This window comes from Lepidothrix coronata, unplaced genomic scaffold (genome assembly GCF_001604755.1).
Source record: "Lepidothrix coronata isolate B3197 unplaced genomic scaffold, Lepidothrix_coronata-1.0 Scaffold90, whole genome shotgun sequence".
Taxonomy (NCBI): Eukaryota; Metazoa; Chordata; class Aves; order Passeriformes; family Pipridae; genus Lepidothrix; species Lepidothrix coronata.
In genome coordinates this window covers 1020871-1040908 of record NW_016690270.1, presented here as the reverse complement: position 1 = coordinate 1040908, position 20038 = coordinate 1020871, and the positions used below count along the sequence as shown (strand labels likewise).

General features: G+C 50.4%; 1 protein-coding gene across 3 annotated transcripts in view; it reads left to right on the top strand.

The window, feature by feature from the left end:
• LGR6 (leucine rich repeat containing G protein-coupled receptor 6) overlaps positions 1 to 20038 on the top strand; it is a 134800-nt gene that overhangs the window by 101999 nt on the left and 12763 nt on the right. For all 3 annotated transcript variants that reach the window (XM_017821487.1, XM_017821486.1, XM_017821488.1), the window contains 8 exons: positions 7745 to 7813; positions 9267 to 9338; positions 10483 to 10554; positions 11592 to 11660; positions 12599 to 12670; positions 15871 to 15936; positions 18161 to 18232; positions 19718 to 19789. In XM_017821487.1, coding sequence (XP_017676976.1) covers positions 7745 to 7813; positions 9267 to 9338; positions 10483 to 10554; positions 11592 to 11660; positions 12599 to 12670; positions 15871 to 15936; positions 18161 to 18232; positions 19718 to 19789 — 564 coding nt within the window. The remainder of the gene's footprint in view (positions 1 to 7744; positions 7814 to 9266; positions 9339 to 10482; positions 10555 to 11591; positions 11661 to 12598; positions 12671 to 15870; positions 15937 to 18160; positions 18233 to 19717; positions 19790 to 20038) is intronic.

The following is a 20038-nucleotide window of genomic DNA, read 5'->3' as shown; positions in this document are numbered from 1 at the left end:
CACCTGGAAAGCTGAGCAGTGTCCTAAAGTCCCTGAACTTTGCAGTCAGTCTGAATGCAATCTACAGCCTGATGAATAGTTGCCTCATGCCTTGTGGTGCTTGACTTTGGCCTCATTAGGTAGATTGTGATAGCACTGAATTTATCCTTCTGCATCCCTGAAATATGAATGTGCCATGGATCAGGGCTGGAGGGGGTGGGGAATGCAGGAAGTTCCTCCACACAACTAAGCTCCAAGTCACTGCTCTATGCAGATTGAAGGGATGGAAGTGGTAGGTGACCTGAAACTATGCAGCCAAACACATATATAAGTATGGGGGACACACACACCTGTACAGTGCCTCACAGATAGCCTTGGGGAGGGCATCTAATCATGGAAACTGAATTTCAGAGCTGGCCCCCAAGTTCTAGCTCCAAACACCTCATACACAAACCATCATTTAGCATTTCCACCTTGCCTGCTGTTAGGGAGCCCTCAGCCCCCATGGCAGAGGAGAGCAGACCTCAGACAGCAAGCAGAGAGTGCAGCTGAAAAGAGGGGGAGAGAGGTTCCTCATGGATCTTCCTACGCCTTCTGCCAAAACAGTGGTGGAAGTGACTCACTGAAAATGCCCCTGGGATGGCATCTGTGCTTTGAGGAAAAGGAGAAAGCATTTTTTTCTCCCATCAGGACTGTTTTGTCCAACCGGGAAGAGGTGTTGTGGCCCTGAGGGCTGGTTGCCATGTACACAGAGCGAGGAAGCCCGTGGAGGCCACTCCCTGGGGCCTCTCATATGAAGTAGGTGGGCAAGAGCAGTGGCTCTGGCAGGTCTGTGCCCTCACGTGGCTCAAGTGGGCTGGCAGTGCTGAGCAGCACCTGGTGTGGGGACTTGAAGGCTCCCCCATCACAAAAGCCACCTTGTATCCCCCAACACCTGCTCAGGGCTCAATTTGGAGGTGCTGAGACAAAGGGGGAAAACACAGAAGTAAGAGCTATGGCCCTACTGGTGGTTCTGTGCATGGACAGGGCAGAGTCCCCTGGAGCATGGGCTGAACCAAAAGCACAAGCAGATAGACAAGCCCCTGACATTGGCAGGGAGCAAAGACGTGTCCCAGCATGTCCCAGCCATGTCCTGCCTCCCCAGCCCACAGCAGGGCCAAGGTGGGTCCCAGGGCAGAGGCAGAGAGAGGAAATGAACAGCTGCTCCCCAGGACCACCTCAAAAGGCTGAAGGCCTCTGGGCTACAGCCAAAACAGCAATGATGTGCCCCAAAAGTCCCCTTGCTCTTATTATTTGGGCATCTCCAGCCCATCTCTGACAAGGATGTGATGGGGAGCCAGTTCAGAGAGGCCCCGAAGCCCTCACCCATCCCCTCTACCTGAGATGACCCCACTGTTTCCTACCTCCCTGGCTTCTCCCTCCCCATCCACATCCCTGCCAGCTCCTCCGCCCATCAGATGGAGATAAATCACTTGGAAAGAGCAAATCTCCATTCATTTAAAAACCTTTTAATTTATTTTTTAAAAATAGTGCTAATAAATTAAAAACGTCTCCCAGAAGGGTTGAATTCAAAACCCTCTGGCTCCAGGCATTTTATCTGCCTAACCTTGCCTCACAGGAAATGCCCTTACCACAGCACTCACCCCATTATCCGGGTAATTAGTCGAGTCTGTAAATGCAGAGCAGGGCTGGAACCTACCAACTCCTCCAGAGAGTTGGATTCTCTTTCAGAGAGAAGATAAAAAAAAAAAAGAAAGAAAATTAATATGAAGCACACCTCAGGCAATGAAGGCAGGAAGAAGGAAACGGGAAATATCTCCAGCACAGCTCATACAAGGGTTGTTTAACCCTTTTAGGGCCAGGCAGGCTTTGCTGTTCACCTGGAAAATTGTCTGTCAAGTGCTACCTAACACCTCAACTGTCCATCAGCATGTTTAATTTTAAACCTTTTGTGCAGTCTTCTGATGCTAACCCCAGTCTGTGCAATTCCCAAAGCATCTGATGGGTTTGACTCCCCAAGGATTCCCTGTTTGCTGCACTGAGCTGCTCTGGTACTTCCTCAGCATCCTGATGCTCCAGCCCTGCAGCGTCAGCGTGGGTCCCCAGGCACCTCATCAGATCCCAAACTGCCCTGTCAGAGGATGGGAGGGACCTCAGGAGAGGCTTTGGTATCTAGATTGAGGGGATGGAGAAAAGAAGGGGACAGGTGTTTTTTGGGAAACAGGGACCACAGCTCAGGGCCCTGGTTGCATGGGTCCCTGTGCCTGGTCCAAGAACAGAGCTATGAAGTTCATTGTCTGCTCTGATCATTGTGTAAATGGGAAGTGACTTTTCCAACCTTAATGATTCTGTGATTCTATAAAATATGGCACCTGATTGTGCACTTTTCCTATTCTGGACTAATCTGACAGCTCTTCCCAGCTCAAGCTCAGCCACAAGCCATGACCTGGATGTAAGGCTTCTGGGTAAAGCTGTCTGGCCCGTGCAGGGCAGGAGGTCAAACTACATGGTCACAACAGCCCCCTTGGGCTTCCAGACTACCAATTAAATCATTCCTAGTGCTTGATTTGGCCACAGCAACCAGCAGGACTAGCAGCAGTTGTAATTACATTTACTGGCAGCTTGATGAGATGCCAGCACAGGACAGGTGGAAATGCAGGTCCTCGGGAGAGGCTGCACAGAGTCCCCCCCAGGCACCATGGTAACATCTCCAACTCCACTGGGACTGAAACAGTCAGTAAATGTCCCATCTCCAGTTCCTAATCTCACTGCATCTTCAGGTTTATTAGCTGCAAATTTGTGGTGTTTTGTGGCTTATGGAAGAATTTATAGTACTATATAATTTTCTTTTTTTTTTCCTTTGGCTTCCTGTGTGGAACCACTAATAGTCCCTAACAGGCAGAAAATTGACCTGAGACTCTTTCCCCTCTTTCTCTCCTTTTGGCCCGACTGAAGATATTAATAGTTCCAGGCTGCATGTTGTCAGCTTCAAATCACCCTGGCAATTAAACCCCAAAATAACTGTGCCTTTGATGTCAATTTGCTTTTATTTCTAAATAAACAACAGGGTTGGTTAAGATCTTCCAAATATGAAGCTATAGGCTCCCTCTAGCAATAACAATAATGGAAAGCCAGCCAGTTCATTCTGTCTTGGGCAAACTTGGTGACCTTTCAGAGGTTTTCATTTCAACTAGAAGAACAGACAAGGCTCCTCTTGACATCCCACTTTCGTGCTAGAGGTGGTAACTTTGAGCCCAACTGAGGACAGTGATTATTTGTAGTCATTGCTCTTGCACATCAGTTCTGAACCTCTTGGCTGGATGACTATGCTTTCAAAAGCCCTTGATAACAGGGAGAACTCCCTTTTGCCATGCTCATTTTTGCTGTTTGTTTGTTATGAGGCTTCCCTGTTGTTTGGCATAGCCATGGCCATGGCGTTGCCATCCTTCCACCAGGTAATGCTGCCCTTGTATTTGCTTTGTGTCAAAAAGGGCGGCACCCCACAGCCAGGGAACCCCATGTGTGGCACGCAAAGCCTTGGGGCAGACCCCGGAGCTGGGGTAGCTGAGAGCCCAGCAGTGCCAGGCTGGGCCAAGAGGCCTCCCTGGGCACCCCAGCCCATGTGCCACAGCAGCGCAGTGGGGACAGTGCAGTAGCTTTTTGCAGCTTTCCCAGCATCGTCCCAAATCTGGAAGCAGCGGGAAAGAGTGTGGAGCTGAGAGCAACAAAGCATTGCCCAAGCACCTCAGATAAGGCAGGGAGAGAAAGGGGACCCTTGGAGGTGTTTGCTACAGCAGGTCCATTTCCTATATCCAGCAGCCCCTGGAAAGAGTTTGTGAACAATGAGAGTTCACTGATGTGCTCCGTGGAGGAAATTTTGTTGCTCTAGAGGTGGCCTGGGAGACCCACCACTGGCCACACAGGCTGGGCCAGATTCACCACGGGAGAGCAGGCAGAGGAGCCACGTCTAGGATGGATGGAGCCCTGCTGGTACCTGTGGAAAGACCCAAGAACTGAATTTCACTAAAGGAGCAGAAACTTCCCCTTGTTCCCCAGGGACACCACAGTGGGGGTTGGATGCTGAGTTTGGGTTATTCTTGCACCAGAGCCTGACTCAGATTCTGGGAAAGAAGGAGAAGGGAGAGGGAAGCCAACTTTGTGTCCTGGTCTGCGTCTGGGCTTTGGGAAGGCTGGCCCCACTGCAGGGAAGGGATGACACCTGAGGACCATCTCAGGCACTGGCTTCTTGGAGCCTCCTCCAACCAGCTGAACCCCATGAAATGGGCAGAGCCGGGCAGGGGGCAGCGCTGGAGACAAGTCCAGGCGGTGCGAGTGGTACACGATCCAGGGGAGATGGCTGCAAGCATCTCTTGGGGAGTTGTTCCCCAGAACAGCTGGGTTTGTTTTCCAGGAGGGAGGCTCACCTCCTCAAAACCGAGGAAGCACCGGCAGGAGCGAGCACGGGCACATTGTCTCTGCTGGCAGCCGGGCTGGAGCGTCTCGGCTACACCTGGTTGCATTTCCACTTTCCAACAAGCCCGGTGTCTGCCAGCATTCCGAGATGGGCTTTACCCAGCAGGAGCTGCTGAACACAATGAATGCTCTTTGTATCTAAGTGCAGAAGGGGGGGAGGCCCCAGGATGCTGCCAGGGCTGGGAACGGTGTGTGTTCGCTCGGGAAGGACTGGTCCTGTACGTACTTGCACACGCACGGAGGTACAAACAGAACCTTCATCTGCTGATGAAAGACCTGCCTGCCCGGAACAGATGCAGGCTGGAAAGGAAACGCATTTTTAGAGAAAGACAGGAGCAAATATTACAGCACAGTGAATTACTCCTTGTAAGTAATACTGGTTGCAGATCTAAGATCCCTTGTTCTGTTAGTGAATCACAGGTGAGCCAAGCCTCCTCTCTCTTGGGCAATGTCTTCCATCTGTCAGCAGCTCACAAACACATCGGGTGTCGCTGGGGAGAAACCCAGCCTCGTGCCATCACACAAAGCATCCCACAGCAGTGGTGACACAGCAGCAGTGGGCAGAGTGTCACCTGGGGATGAGGTTCACAGCCCCTCCCTTCCAAGGACTGTCCCTTGGCATCAGACAGGCTCATCCCAGCCCGTTTGTGGTGCGAGGGAGGGAAGTGCTGCAGGCAGACACCCAGCTTTGAACGACCTCTACAGATTCCTGCTCTCTGTGGAACCTCCCTGTAACCTCAGGGAGTCACTGCAGGGTGAGCCTGTTAAAGGTATTACGCACCTTATGTGCAGAGATTTGGGGCCGTGGGTCAACTTTGGCTGCTAATGCCTCTGATTTCACCCAGTGCAGTGATCTGGAGGTTAATTGGATTTGACTGACGCTTTGAAAATGCCCAGTGGTGCCCTGCTTGCACTTCTCATTGCTTGTTCTCTTTGGAAGTCCACTCCTGTACCTTCCTGAGCTGCAGAGAGAGGATGTGCATTGTTAACAGTCCTGCCCTCAGGTAACTGAGGCTGTGCAATGTGAGCCTTCAGCCAGGCCATGATGGAATCATGATGCCTCCACAGACACTGGCCAAGAGCATCCAAGCAGCTGATAATGAGCAACAAGCAAAGAGTGAGGCTGTGAGCAGTCATGTCTTGGGCTATTTATTCTGAAACAGACCCATTTAGGATCAAACAGAGAAGACTGAGGAAAACCACTGATCTGCTCGGACCCAGGAGAGAACCAAGTGTGTCAGAGTGAGCTCTCTGGGAGAGACAGAGCTCTCGTATCTAACAGATGTGAGCTGGTGAGAGGAGGGGACACATCACTCCCGTTCCACTTCTGGGTCCTAGGGACAGGCACAGCAGCCTCACGTGTGCTGGGACCCCACCACCACATCACAGAGTGATGGACAGTGGGCAGAGGGCAGACAGGACACAGTGGGCAGGCAGAGCTCATGGTCTCATCACGAGCCCCATGCTCCTTCCCCACTGATTGCCAGCACTGCCAATTATTAGACAATGTGAAAACCCTTTCCATGCCCTACAGGAGCAGGATTCATTTGCTCAAATCCATACTCATAGTATCAGCAATCCCAAATCTTCGTTCGCGAAGCCTCGCCATGAGTATCAGCAACAAGATCCCTCTGTAACTGGAGGAGAGAAAACTGCCCTCAGTGTCAGGGGACAATCCCTGCCAGATCAGGACCCACCACATCCCCTGAGCTTCACAGGGAATCCAGCAAAAAGACAAAATCCGCCCAAGACAGCCTCATTCCATAACTTTCTTCTGGTTTGGTGCCCTATCTTGTAATTCCCTGATAAGTATTCCCTAAGACATAAGTCATACAAGTGAGGAGTCCTGGAAGAACAAGAACCAATTTGGAGAGACTCTCTGGGTTCATTTCCTGCATAAACACCTTCAGGGCAAAGTCAGGGTGGTGCCAGAGTCATTCCCAAGCAGGGGCACTGGTAGTAGGAGAATATGTAAGAGAGAAGGGGGCTGAGAGAGATCATAACGTAATGACCAGGCCCAGAGGATGAGAATTACAGGGTAATTGGGCAGCAGCTCATTGCTGTGTAAATGCTCGGTTATTTCTGTTCCATAAACCACAATCCAGGTTACATGGTAATTACTTTGAGGTTCATTAAGTGTTATTATACAGTAATCTCCAGGAGCCAGTAATTACTCTCATGTTCCAAGGTATCCACCTCTTAAAACTCGGTGAGTGTCATGCAGGTAGGGAGCAGTCAGACTTCAGGGAACTGGTAAGTGGGATGGCCAGGACAGGGTCAAATGTTACTGTGACAGCTGGAATTGCCTTCCAAGGAGAGCACTGGGCATGCTAGAGGAGAAGTGCTGCACATCCAAAGCCCAGTCAGTCTCCATGGGCCAGCAGCAGGATTGGTGCCTTCAGAGGGCTGCTGCTCTCAGGTTGCCAGCAGTGCCCCATGGCTCAAACAAATCCTTTTCCTGAGGTGAAACCCATTCTTGGAGAACAAATACAGCCCATGAGGTTTCATTCAGACTCAGATGTCTCTTCTGGTTGCCAGGTCAGGGCAGGTAAACTCTACACTTGTCATTACGACCAACATATTATATTTTACTTATTTTACTATATGGCAAATAAGACTTAATGCTCAACAGTGTCAGTACCTCCTGCACATCCCTTCCAGCTTTGGCTCACAGACTCCAATGTGGGGTTGACCCCAACCATCAGAAGGAGACCTGTCTTCCCACAGCCCTCTCTTCCTACTATTCCCAGTCACAGATGTCCCAGGGGCAGGGAGATCCAGTCGTGTCCCCAGGACAAACACTGAGGGAATAGTCTCCTGATCCCCTCTGCACCACAGGGAGGGGGGCCCAGAGAAGCCCTTTATGGGGCTCACACAGCTGAAGTTGCTGTTGTGTTTCTTGTCCTTCAGAGAATCCCACTTTGACCTGGAAAGGCGTGAAAAATTACTCGGAGCCAAAGCCCCCGGGGGTGAGCTCCTGGCAGAAGGGGACAGGGCACTTTGGAGATGTGAAGCAGCAGCACTGCCCCATGCTGGGCATAGGGGGGACATGGGGGAAAAGAGTCCCAACTGCAGCAGCCATGGCTTGGGCTGACTTTTGCCTGACAGGCAGAGAATATTCCTGCTGCAGGAACGTGAGATTGCGTTTCCAGGCAGTGGCTGGATCAGCACAGTAGGAAAAGCCTGTCTCTCATGCTTAAGGCCCAAGTTTCCGTGGCTTCACAGCACAGACACACACGGTTGAGTTCCTGCAGCAGCGTCAATGAATGTTTTTCCCTTCTGTGTCTTTCAGGGATCTAAACTACAATGAGCTGCTGGAATTCCCCGGGGCTATCAGGACACTGGGCCGACTGCAGGAGCTGTGAGATTTCCTATTTATTCCTTTTCAAAACTATTCCCCAGTGGAGGGTGACCAATAAAGCATCACGTGTGCTCTGACTTGAGGACAGCACTCAGTCCAAGCTTTTCTTTTCCTTCACAGCCCTCTCCACCATGCACATCAAAGCAGTTTATCCCCTCGATTTCCATCAGCTCTGATCACATCCCCATCAGCCTTCACATCATGACTGGTGGAGGAGAGTGGGAGATCCCTGTCAGCCTTGGAGCAGGTTCCTCCTGCAGCTCTTCGCTCTCCTCTGGCATCTGAGGACTCAAATTCCATCTGTTCTCTGGCTACTTCTGATGTCCATTCCCCAGCTTGGGACCACAAACTGGAGTTATCAGTGTTATTGTGAGGGCAAAGCTTCTGCAGGCCCTGTACCACCTTCTCTGATGTGCAGAAACTGTTTTAACTCCCTTAGGATGAATTTATAACAGGGAATTACAAAAGTTTATGACCTTTTTAGTGGATAGCTCTCCCTCCTCTAACTGGTCAGCCTGGGAGACACTGAAAATGAGAAAACATCCCAAAACATGAAGGTAGAAGCCCCAAGGTGGGGTCAAGTTGGTGTGGATCCACAGCTCCTGCATCACACTGGTGCCAGGCAGGGGTGGGACAAAAGCAGCTGCTGTTATGTTTCTGGGACTCTTGGAGTAAAAATCTGACACTACTTTTTTCTTTACTGGAAGAATTCTCACAAGATTTCCCTGTTCAGCCCAGATATCATCGTTATTCTCACCTTTAAAATGAGATAAGGTCCCTAATCCACTTTGAGAGGGCTTTTGAAATGGTCATCACTAAAGAAGAGGCAAATTTCAAACAGTCATCAGCTATTCACCTACTCAGACTCCTGTGTTATTAAACAAGCTGGGCATCACCCAGAGCCTGGTCTTAGCCCCTGACACAGACACCTGTGGCTGCCTTTGGCATACAGGAGGTCAGACTGTGGCCCCAGAGCTCTCTTCCTCTGCAAAAGTTTGCTGATAGCAATGTTCTCAAGCTTAACCAAAAATATCCCAGCTAGAGCTACAAATCCTTTGAAGTCACAAGGGCTGATAATTCCTGCTGCACTCTGGTTGGCAGCTGTGGAGCTGCAGTGGAGACCATCCATAAAAATTAGCATTCCTGGGGGGTGGAAAATTTTGTACTTGGTTTGCTCCTGTTTCCTGACCTGTAAAGTGTTAAACCCTAAGTCTTGGTATCCTTGGTGGGTTCTGTGGAGTCACATATGGAGCACCCAGCTATAGGAAGAGTAAATGTGGCTTTGTCCTGCCAAACCACAGACCTTGTTCACCTGCTGGGATGATGCTACAGCTGGGACAGAGCCTACACCTTCTGCTTTGTGTGTTTTTTTGAAGGCTCTCTGGCTTTAAAAGTGTTGAGGAAAGAAGGTTAATTTAATTAACTAATAACAAGATATTTTTTCTCCCACCAGCGGTTTTCATAACAACAACATCAAAGCTATTCCAGAGAACGCATTTGTTGGGAATCCCCTCCTCCAAACAATGTAAGAAAATTAAATAATGTTTCCTACATCTTTATATTACCCAGAAAGGGGCATTTCCTGATGTCTTTGGTTGGGATTTCTGACAGTGGTCAGCATGACCACAGTCTGACATTTGTTATCCATGGGGCAGCACAAGCTGAAATAGCTCCTTCTCAGCTACACCCCAGGTTATTGTGTGAGTTCTCCTTTCCCTGCAGCTGAACTTTGCTGCAGCAATGAAGGAACAAAATATGGGTGCTCTGCATGGAAACCTTCTAAGCCCTGGAGGACATCTGCTGGTGTTTATTCCTTGTGTTTAGAAAAGCTGCTGGCCAGCTACAGCAGCAACTACACGTGTCAGGGAGCTGGGACACCAGATCATTGTGTGTCTGCCCAGACCTGTGGACACAGAGTTCTGCAGATACATACACCCAGTTGCCAGCTCGTTTCCCTTCTGGCCCAGACACAGGTAGAAATTTTTGGGTAATTCTTCTCTGAACCACATGGATATTGGAAATTATGGCAAGTGACAAAAGCTCTGCTTGTCCAATCTGGACTTAAATTACAGAAATAACAACACCTGGAAAGAAAGCCATGGTGACACTGGGTGAAAATACTCACTGCTCCACTCAAAACAACCAGCCTCATCCCCATCTCCCTTGGGCAGAGTAACAATGGGGGCACATACATCCAGAATATTCATCTCTCCATTGGATCTGCCCATCTAAAGTCTTTCTCAGTCAGTGGGGGGAAGTGTTTCTTGTAGGAGGCGACTCAAAAACTTGTTGGGTACAAGGAGAGCTCACTTCTCTCCAGTGACTGTGACAAGTAGGGAAGGTGCTGCTGCTGTGGGGGTGTGTGGTCAGAAGAGGTGTCCTCCAGTGCAAGGTGTTTTCCAGCAGGGTTGAAGGAGGGCTTTACATCTTTCTAGCCTGCCTGGTTTAGCAGAACCCCAAAGGGCTCATTCAGAGCAGCAGGAGACCTCAGCTGTACCAATGTCCAGCCAAAACAGGCTAGTGGGAGAGCCTGGGGTTATCTGGGAACAAGGCTTCCTCACAGCACCTCCTGCATAGCTTACTGCTGGTAGCTTCGAGGCTCTTGACCTGTGATAGCATCTTCTCTTTGTGTGCAGCAGACTCTGACTGGTTCCTCTTTCCCATTGCAGCCATTTTTATGACAATCCCATCCAGTTTGTTGGACAGTCTGCTTTCCAGTACTTGCCAAAGCTCCACACTCTGTAAGTTCACCAAGCACATCTTCAAAGCTGTAACACATCCAAGCTCCAACCTTGTTGGATTGGGCATCTTTGGGGCCTCCTCCCCTCCTGTTCTCAAGAGCCTCTGTGTCAATAAAGGACCATGAAGCCACTCTGTTGGCCAGCCCCAAAGGTGATGATCCAAGGAGTAGACACTACAGATGTTTTCTTCTGAGGAAGAATAAATTTGAAAAGGGTATTTTGGAAGCAGAAATTAATTCCTCCTGCCCACCCAGCTGACAGGCACTGGAGCCTTCTAAGGTCTCCACAGGTGCCTCGGGACCAGCAAAGACCTCACACACAAGTACCACAACTTCTGCTACTGTTGTGTAGTTTCCCAAACAGAAGGACACTGAATGCATCTGCCTTCATCCACAAGACAGAGAAGTGGAGGAACACTGGGCAGCCAGCAGTGACAGAACTTCCTTCATGTGTTTGACCTTAAGCCTGCTCTGGGGCCACCACCATGGGGTGGGCACCACCCGCACCAAAACAACTGCTCCACGTTGGCTTTTCAGCCAACCTGTTGTGGCACAGCACTAAGTACTGAGGCAGAGGCAACCTCAAAATCTCTATTTATAAACCTCACCCAGCCTCTCGCTGCAGGAACACTCACACACGCAGGCAAATAAAATAAATCATTCAAATAGCTCTGCATTCTTTAGATCCGAATGCACAGACTCGGGGAGGGTTGGGTGGGATGCCCTGCTTACATTCCCCATAGTAATTGTTTGAGGGTTTTTTTTATTTAATTTGGGTAGAGATCGTGCCAAGAATGTCAGTGGCTGGGAGAGGCTCTGAGCTTGCCAAGTCTCCTTGCATAGAAGTGCCCAGCTCCATCTCACTGCGTCTGCTCCGCGCCCAGCCAGCAGGGACACTCTGGGTCTGGGCCTCCAACTGCCACGTCTGGGTGTGAGGAAGCCGGATTTGCTGCCATGGCTGATGGGTCTGGCACCTTGGGCAGCTGCATTTGCCTCCAGGTCCTCTGCCCACCTCACTTCCCCTGCATTTCTCTGCAGGTCACTCAATGGTGCAACGGACATCAGAGAATTCCCGGACCTTAAAGGCACCACCAGCCTAGAAGTTTTGTGAGTGGCACCTCTCTCCCTTTTACCCTGCTAGCTGTGCTCTTCCTCCTTCAAGGCGGTCCAGGCTGTTTCAGTGAGGACAACTTTCACAGTGCTGTGCAGTATTCAGCTCTGCCTCTCCCTGGTCACTCACCCTTCTGCTTCGTTTCACCCCTGTGGCTCCTGAACGCAGCTTTCCTCTCCGTGAGTTGCTCTCTCAGTACTCTTGAGTGTGCTCCAATCTTTTTTTTTGTTGGTTTTTTTTTCTTCCTTCCCTCCTGCACCTGTGAAGGAATGAGCCTCTGAGGGCAGTGCTTCAGCATGGTCTGCAGAGACCCAGTGTCTCTGCCCATACTGGGGCCAGCACTGCAGAGCAGGGCAGGAAATATCTGCCACCCAAGCTGGGGCTCCTGCAACCCTTCTGGTCCCCTCCTTACCCCATCAAGCTCTGGAGAGCAGGGACTCAGGACACTTGGAGGCCCCTCCCTAGGGCACTGGTCCCCACACAGTGCCCAAAATGGGAGAACCCCAGCCCAGGGTGTGACCTGGCCATGCCTTGTCTCAGGGACACAGGGACACACCATCCATCCCCTACACACAGGTTTCTGAGGCAGTCCTGGCTCCAGGCAGATCACCACTCTGGACAATGGGGAACTGGGATGGCAGAGCCTGCCACAGAGGGCACTGCCATCTGCCCTCAACACGGCCAAGGACATGTTAATTCAGTATTCAGCAGTGTCCCAGAACTTCCTAGAGGCACATTCACCTTTGCCAGGTCCAGCAGCAGGACCTGTTTCCAAAACTGCCAGCCAGTTTTTTATCCTCTCCAGGCCTTTCATTGCCCCATTGATATTGTCTCTCCTGCCACTATTTGAGACTGGTAGCTGGGCTTGTGGGTCACAGAGTCTGTGTGCTGGCTCTCAGCAACACCATTTCTTCTCTCTCCTCCACCCCTCTAGGACCTTGACCCGGGCAGGCATCCATTTCCTTCCCAGAGGGATGTGCCAGCAGCTGCCCAGCCTCCGAATCCTGTGAGTAACCTGTGTCTCTATTCTGCCTGGTCCTTAGAAAAATGCTGTCAGGAACTGGTCTAGATCAGGGAGAGGACAATTTATGAAAGACCACCCTGTGGTTCTTGTTCCCATTATCTTTTCCATGCAGAAATCACCACCTTCTTAGGCACTGCCTTGAGCTCGTTCTTGTTCTTGAACTTGCTGCTTCATCCCAGCATGATGCTCTGGTCCCAGGGCTGCAATCAGGCACATCCCCCTTGCTCTGCACCAGTGAGGACTGTCTGCCCCATGCGAGGAGGGTAGAGAGGGTGCAAAGGGAGGTGGGTAAGAATGGCCACAGCATCTCAGAGCTCCCAGCTATGCCGAAGCTCTTAGCCCCAAACCCGTGGGACATCACATTTACACAACCCTCTGCCCCAGCACTGGCTTAGTGCAGTTGGAGCTCCAGCAAGTGCCATCATCTGGAGGAAGGATCCTGTTCACATCCAGTGAGGGATCAGCTCTGACCTGATAGAGACCTGGAAGGCCAGAAGGTCATATCTCCTCACATGGTGCAGCAGAGCCTGATCAGGTTTTTACTCAGAGATTCCACGTGTCCTTGGCTCTGCCTGCTTAGCTGGGCACTGAATGATGCTGAGAGGAGGGTGTGCTTTCTTCTTTAACTTGGTACACGATACAATCAACATCTCAGAAAGACTGTGATGTGATTCCCAGGAATCACACCCCTGGTTCCTGAGATCCCCAACTTTGCAGTCAAAGACATCCTCAGGAAATGAGTCATGAGCCAGATTTATACAAGTTTGCAGCCTTAGGGCAACAGGAGGCTTGCCTTTCATGAGTCTTTATACAAGCAAGCTGAAAAAAAAACAAGTTTGTTCCAGGAAAGCAACAGGAGTGAATTCTTGATCGCAGAAACTGGAAACAAGAGTGAAACATAAAAATAAAAGAACACAATTTGTAATTTAGGAGATTACAGCCTTTTGGCTCCAGCTGTCCTTGTAGGGAAGATCTCTCAGCTTTAGACACCTGGACCAATTCAATGGATAACTTGCCACAAAAGCACAGCCTTTGGACTGGCCCAGGCTGTTTAGTCCCAAACCTCTGTTTATGTTTGCAAGTTATCAGACTGTAAACCCTCACAGCAGAGCCTGTTCTTTGTGGCTGCCTGCTCCATGTGGGAGAGTTTTATTGGGACACCCCACCTTGTTCCTTGTTCCTCTTCCCTAGTGAACTTTCCTGACGTTAATTGCATTGCTTTCAGAGTTTGGAGAGAGAGCAGGTGGGCCAATGTTTGTGCGTGTTTACATCTCTCTTGCCCTTGAAATGTGTTGGTCTCCTGTCCCAAAGACCCAGTGGTGCTGTGCCAGCCCCTTGACAGTCAGTCAGGTTGACATTATGACTGTGACACATCTGGTCACAGACAACACAGTTAATGCTGCACTTCTGCCCTCCCACCATGGTGTGGATTCTCTGCAGAGATCCTGCGTGGGGGCTCTAGGAGCAGGGGCAGAGGGTGGGCACTGAACCCAGCAAGCACAGGCAGGGTCACCTCTGTCGTCAGCCCAGCACCATCCTGCTGCTTTCATCCAGAGCTTCTGCTCAGGGCACAGATTTCAGAGAATCATGGAATATCCTGAGCCGGAAGGAACCGACAAGGATTACGGAGTCCAACTCCTGGCCCTGCACAGGACACTCCAACAATCCCACCCCGTGCCTCAGAGCATTGTCCAAACACTCTTTGAGCTCTGGAGGATTTGTCTTTCTTCTCAAGCAGAAATAGGTGAAACTCCCCTGAGCAGAGCTGAAGTCCCTTGATGCCATCAGCACCTCCACCCTGGTGTGTCCCCAACAGAGCCTCAGTGACTGAGGCTGCTCTGCTCATAGATACTGGGCTTCATCTGGTTACCCTCACTCTGGAGGAACCAGAAATAACTCCCGGGGCTGGTTCTCCCCCCAGCACTGTCAGCTAAGCCACAGCCCTGTCAAGCCTAATGTATTGACACAGGGACCAGGGAAAAGTGACTGATGCTAAGGCTCTTTCTTCACACCGGGTGAAGCCTCCAGAACCAAGCACAAACCTTTTGTTTGCTTTTCCCTCCCTCCTCCTTTCCACCATGGAAAACTGGTGGTGAGGGGGTTGGCAAAAAAAAAAAAAATAATTGAAATATTTTAGCAGCAACTTATTGGCAGAAAGATGGAAACCAAGTTTGGAAAGTCGGCAGAGAAGCCACATACAAAACTTTACCCTGGGGCAAATTTCCCTTGAACAACCACAAATCCAGTCTCTGCTGGTGGGGGAAAGAGCTGGGTTTAAACATTATTCCTTGCCCAGCCTGTTTCAGCTTCAATAAATTCTCATTAAGTTATGTCAGGATGGGTTTTCCTCTGACTATCAAGTCACTCTGCTCTGGATGCTGATGTGACACTTGTCCATGAACCAGTGGGAGAGGAGTTTGCTGGGAACTACTTTCAACTGACAGCACTTAAAAGAATAGGGACCAAGGGACCAGACGTTTTCACAGTCTGTAATGTCCTGAATCAAACCCCTGCCAATGCCACAACCCCTTCCATAGCCTTGGGAGAAAGCCAGGAAAGGTTGAATGGGGAGCAGACTGTTGGCTTGGATGCCAGGAGGGAGTTGAGCAGCTGGCTGGCCAAAACCTCCCTGGCTCTGCAGGCACATCTGCAGCTTCTGTGAGCTTCCACCCACAGCAGCAGGACAGGAGCTCTGGCACAAATCTCTCTCTTCTTCGCCCACAGAAAGTGAGGCTGTGCATGGCAGAAGGTGGCACAGTTGGGTTTCACAGCTGACTTGGGGCTGGGGAGGACAAGCCCACCCCGGCTGGACAGGTGGCTCCATCCATCCACAGCCTGGGCTGGAGGGAGCTGGGCTGGGGCTGGACGAGCGGGGAAACCACGGGGCAACCCTTACCTTGCACAGAGACACTCAGAGCCAGCACCAGGTGTGTGCAGAGTGGAGATCCCCCTCACCTGGGGTTGCCCAAAAGTGGAGATTCCCCTCACCTGGGGTTGCCCAAAAGTGGAGATCCCCCTCACCTGGGGTTGCTCAAAAGTGGAGATTCCCCTCACCTGGAGTTACAGTGCTCTGCAGCTGTGCAGAGTGAAGTCATCCTACCCTCCAACAGTACCTGCTTTGGGAGGGTTCAGGGGCACTGGCTTTTGATTCCTAACATTCCTGTACTGTCCTTCCCCTGCAGAGAGCTGTCACACAACCAAATTGAAGAGCTGCCCAGTTTCCACCAGTGCCAGCGGCTGGAGGAGCTGTGAGTACAGAGATGTCCTCGCTTGCACCATGCTCTGGGGCAAAAGGGCTGTTTTGAGGAGAGAGGCAGTTCCCACACACAAAAATCAACCTTCACTAAGCACTGGGAAAGCTGGGCATTATAACTCACTGTTTGGACTGCAAACAGACCAGAGCTCCACTCTTTGCCCCTCTGCAAATACAGAATAAAATGTGTTCCCTGTGCATAGGAGCTTAATTCACCCAGGTCCTTTCACAGGTCCCAGCCACAGCAAACAGAAGAAGGATGAGACAGCGCAGAATTCACTTCGCTGACTTCAGTCCCACTAAGAGCTAATCAAGAATGGGGTTTATCTCTACCATAAATATCTTCTGCAACCTGGAAAAATAGATGTATGGGAGCAGAATCTCCATTTAAAAAAAAAAAAAAACGCAGGAGAGATTGACCCTGCAGCATCCCAGCCTGGATGGCCAGACCAGCTCATCCAGCCTTAGCAAACTGGGTACTAGGGCACTGTGAAATCACATGAAAATGAGAGTTACACAGCCCCTGCTGCCTTTTATGGGAGCTGTGAGGACAGAGATAGAGCTGGACATATTTTTATCTAAAGTATCCCCAGGAAAATGTTCGGAAAAAATAGAAGTCCAACAAAAAAAAAGACAAATGTTCAGAATTCCAAACCCGTAGTTTCATGCATTCTGCTAAAATTTCTTCTTATAAAACGTTACAATGTGCCAAATTCAGACTTTACAATAATATAAAATCACAATAAATCTCTTTCAGGCTACCGAACTCAGAAGGATTATGCTTTAAATTAATATTTTCTTGAAAATTAATATTCGGTCCCTTAACCCCGAAATTATTGTCCTGTAAGCCCCACTCCCACCAGGCATCAACATTCCCACTGGTAAATACACTGGAAACAAGTCTGATGGTGCGTGGTGGTACAGCCTGGCACATAAACAACTCAGGTGTGCCTTTGCTCTGCTGTAACTGCCAGCGTGCAGGTTTTTACCTGCACCACACAGGTGATCCCTCACAGCTTAACATCCCTAAATTATTTTTCTCTACCTTGTTCCAGTACCCCTTCTGTCCAAACTCCACCTCTCCCACTCAGTGACCCCCAAATTCGTGCCCAGAGCTTCCAGTGGCCCCCAGCTGAAATCTTAGCTAGAGGTAGGAGCGATGCCAACCTGGCTGTGTGGGGCACCAAGGGTCCAGCAGCAGAGCAGGTAGGAGAGCCTCAAGTGCCCACCTTTGGAACAGGAACATGTGGCCAAATACCAGCTGAGATATTACAGCCACCATATGCAGGTCCCTGTGTGAGATAAGTCAAGGTTATTTCTGAGTCTAAAGGCAAGTTAACTACCCGAAAAATGCCCAGGGCAGCTGCTGTAGGTAGAGCACTAGGCAGTGGCCATCTCCCCTTGTAGAAGATCACAGATGGGGACACTAATTCCACAGGTCTGGGAATTCGTGGTGGGCATCTTGTAGGAATCTTAATAATTATTCATCATTGTTCCACACTAGAGAAAACTGAAACACTGAATGTTTCCCACGAGGTGCGTGGTTGGAGAATTCTAGATGTCTCTTGGGGATGTGGGAAGCATGTAGGTCAGTCAGCAAAGTCTGTGTGAGCCCCCAACCTGCTCCTTCCCCTTCCCCAGGGGGTGCAGGAGGCTGTTGGAAAGGAGATGTGGAGGGATGAGGCACTTCATGTGTATTTATGGATGGTGGCTTCAACAAGACATTGGGATTTTTCTTCATGCAACACTGAGATGCCTTCAGCCCTCAAACCCCCTTCACCCTCACAAAGGCAAAGGGCAGCACCACGTGGTCCTTCCTGAAGGGTCACACAGAGCTCGTTGCTGTTCCCTGGCTCCAAGCTCTCCACTTTTGCTCTGGATGAAGCAGTTTGCAGCCTTAGGGCAGAGCAGAGTGGGAAGCCAGCATGTCTTTGGTGATAACAGGGCATCTTTAAACACTGCATATCAACAGTGCTTGCTGAGCCATAATGGCATCAAAAGCAGAGGCTGCCTGAGCCCTGGAGCTGCCTGTATGAGAGAATGGCTCTGAGATGTTTTGCTACTCATCCCATTTAACTCTTAAAATAAGAGTAGGTCTCCCAAGTGCAAATGACAACTTCCACTGTGACAATCTGCATCTGCTGCACTGGGACAAAGATCCCTACAAAGTAGGAACGCTGCCTTCAGCTGTCTTCTCAAACCAGTTTCTGTTTTTCCAGCGGTCTCCAGCACAACAGGATCCACGAGATCAGAGCAGACACCTTTGTGCAGCTGATGGCCCTGCGCTCCATGCAAGTATTGTCTGGCAGGGGACTGGCTGGAGTCTTGCCAGGGGAAGGGGAACCGTGAACCCCATCAGGCTGCGGGGAGTTCCAACCCTGCTCCCTCTGTCTCTGCTGGGGGGCTTTGCCATCGAGTCCCTCTGCTGCTCCCTTTTAGAAAAGAAGAGGGCACAAACCACCCTTCTGGCTTCCCCTGTGCCTGCAGACCCTACTGTAACTCCCCCCCATTCCCTGCCCACACACCACACGCTGCAGCTGTGGCACGGCACAGCCCACGTTGTGGACATGCCTCCTAAATTCAGCCAGGGACTCATGTCAGGGATTTACCACGGTGTACCTGAGCTCCTGCCCCCCTTGCCATACACAGGCTGATCCTGGGCCATGCAGTCCTGGAACATCCATGCAGAGCATCCCATTTGGTTTGAGACTTCCTCCCCACAAGCTCATGTTTGACGCACTAAGTGCACCCAAGCATGTGTCAGAGAGAGTGACCTCCTAAGTGCTTGGCACCTTTGACAGCTAGTAAGGCCCTGCAGGGCACTATTGTCCCTGTGACATCTGGAAAGAGCCCTGATGGTCTTTATTCGATGTTCTGTTAGGAAGTGAACTAAAATCACATGAAAGCTTTTCCCATGGTGCAGCCATCTGTGTGTCATTTAATAGCCCAGCATTCCGAGGATCCCATGAGTGTCACACACACCGTGTTTACAACTGCACAGGAACACTTACATGTTATGTGTGACACTGCAGACATACATGGAAACACGAGCATTCTGCTGCCACCCTACAATCACACACTCACAGCTGAGTATGCAAGGTCAGCCATGACTTTTGGGTATATTCTGGTCCCTGTGGGAAGGATTCATCTCACCCGACTTCCCACACATTTGAGCAGGTACCCCTGACTCCCCTAGAGCAGGAGAGATGAATATATGGTATGAGATTGCTCACATAGTCAGCCTTAGGAGAAGAAATGCATCCTGATATGCTGGTTCCTCTCCCTGATGACAGAAGGAGCAGAGCCCAGTCACTGGGGTGGAAGCAGAGCTTATTGATGGCACTCAGTGAATCCAAACTTGGCAGGAGACATTCTAAAATCATCTTGGTTCACCTTCCACACACCCCTGGCCCTATCTGTGCTTGCTACACCCAGCACTGTGACTGTGTTGGGAATGGTCTGGCACTAAGGCATGACCTGTCTACTGCTCTGAGGTTTAGCATGTCAGCATAAAATCCCAAAATGTACAGAAAATGAACCCAGAAAGGAACCTTTCCCATTGGTCTCAGTGGAGGAGCTCCTGCAAGGCAAACTCTTGTGCTCTTGCAAACCCAAACATTCTTGTCTCCAGGGAGCTGCAATGGGACAGAACTTGCTGCTGACCAAGGGGCTACAAGATCCCACATTTGATCCCACTGAGCCCCTTGGCCAGGCTGGTGTCAGCAGCTTCACTGCCCTGCTCTGCTCCTATTTACTGGTGTGTCCTTGCCTTGCAGAGACCTGAGTTGGAATTACATCCAGTTTATTCACCCGGAGGCCTTTGTGACCCTGCACTCGCTCACCAAGTTGTAAGTCACGGGGATGTTTCTTTCACAGTGGTCCATGGATGGGAGGTATCTGAGGACCTCAGACTGACTCCCTGGGCAAGCAGGACACCTGGGATTTAGATGCTGGAAGGCTGGTGTGCTGAGGTGCATGTCTCAGCACTGATGTGGACAGACCAAATCCCAAGGTTTCCTATCAATACCAAAGGGATGATGAAGTGCAGGAGGGGCCATCTTTAAGCTGCTCTCACCCTGAACACTTAAACTTCCATT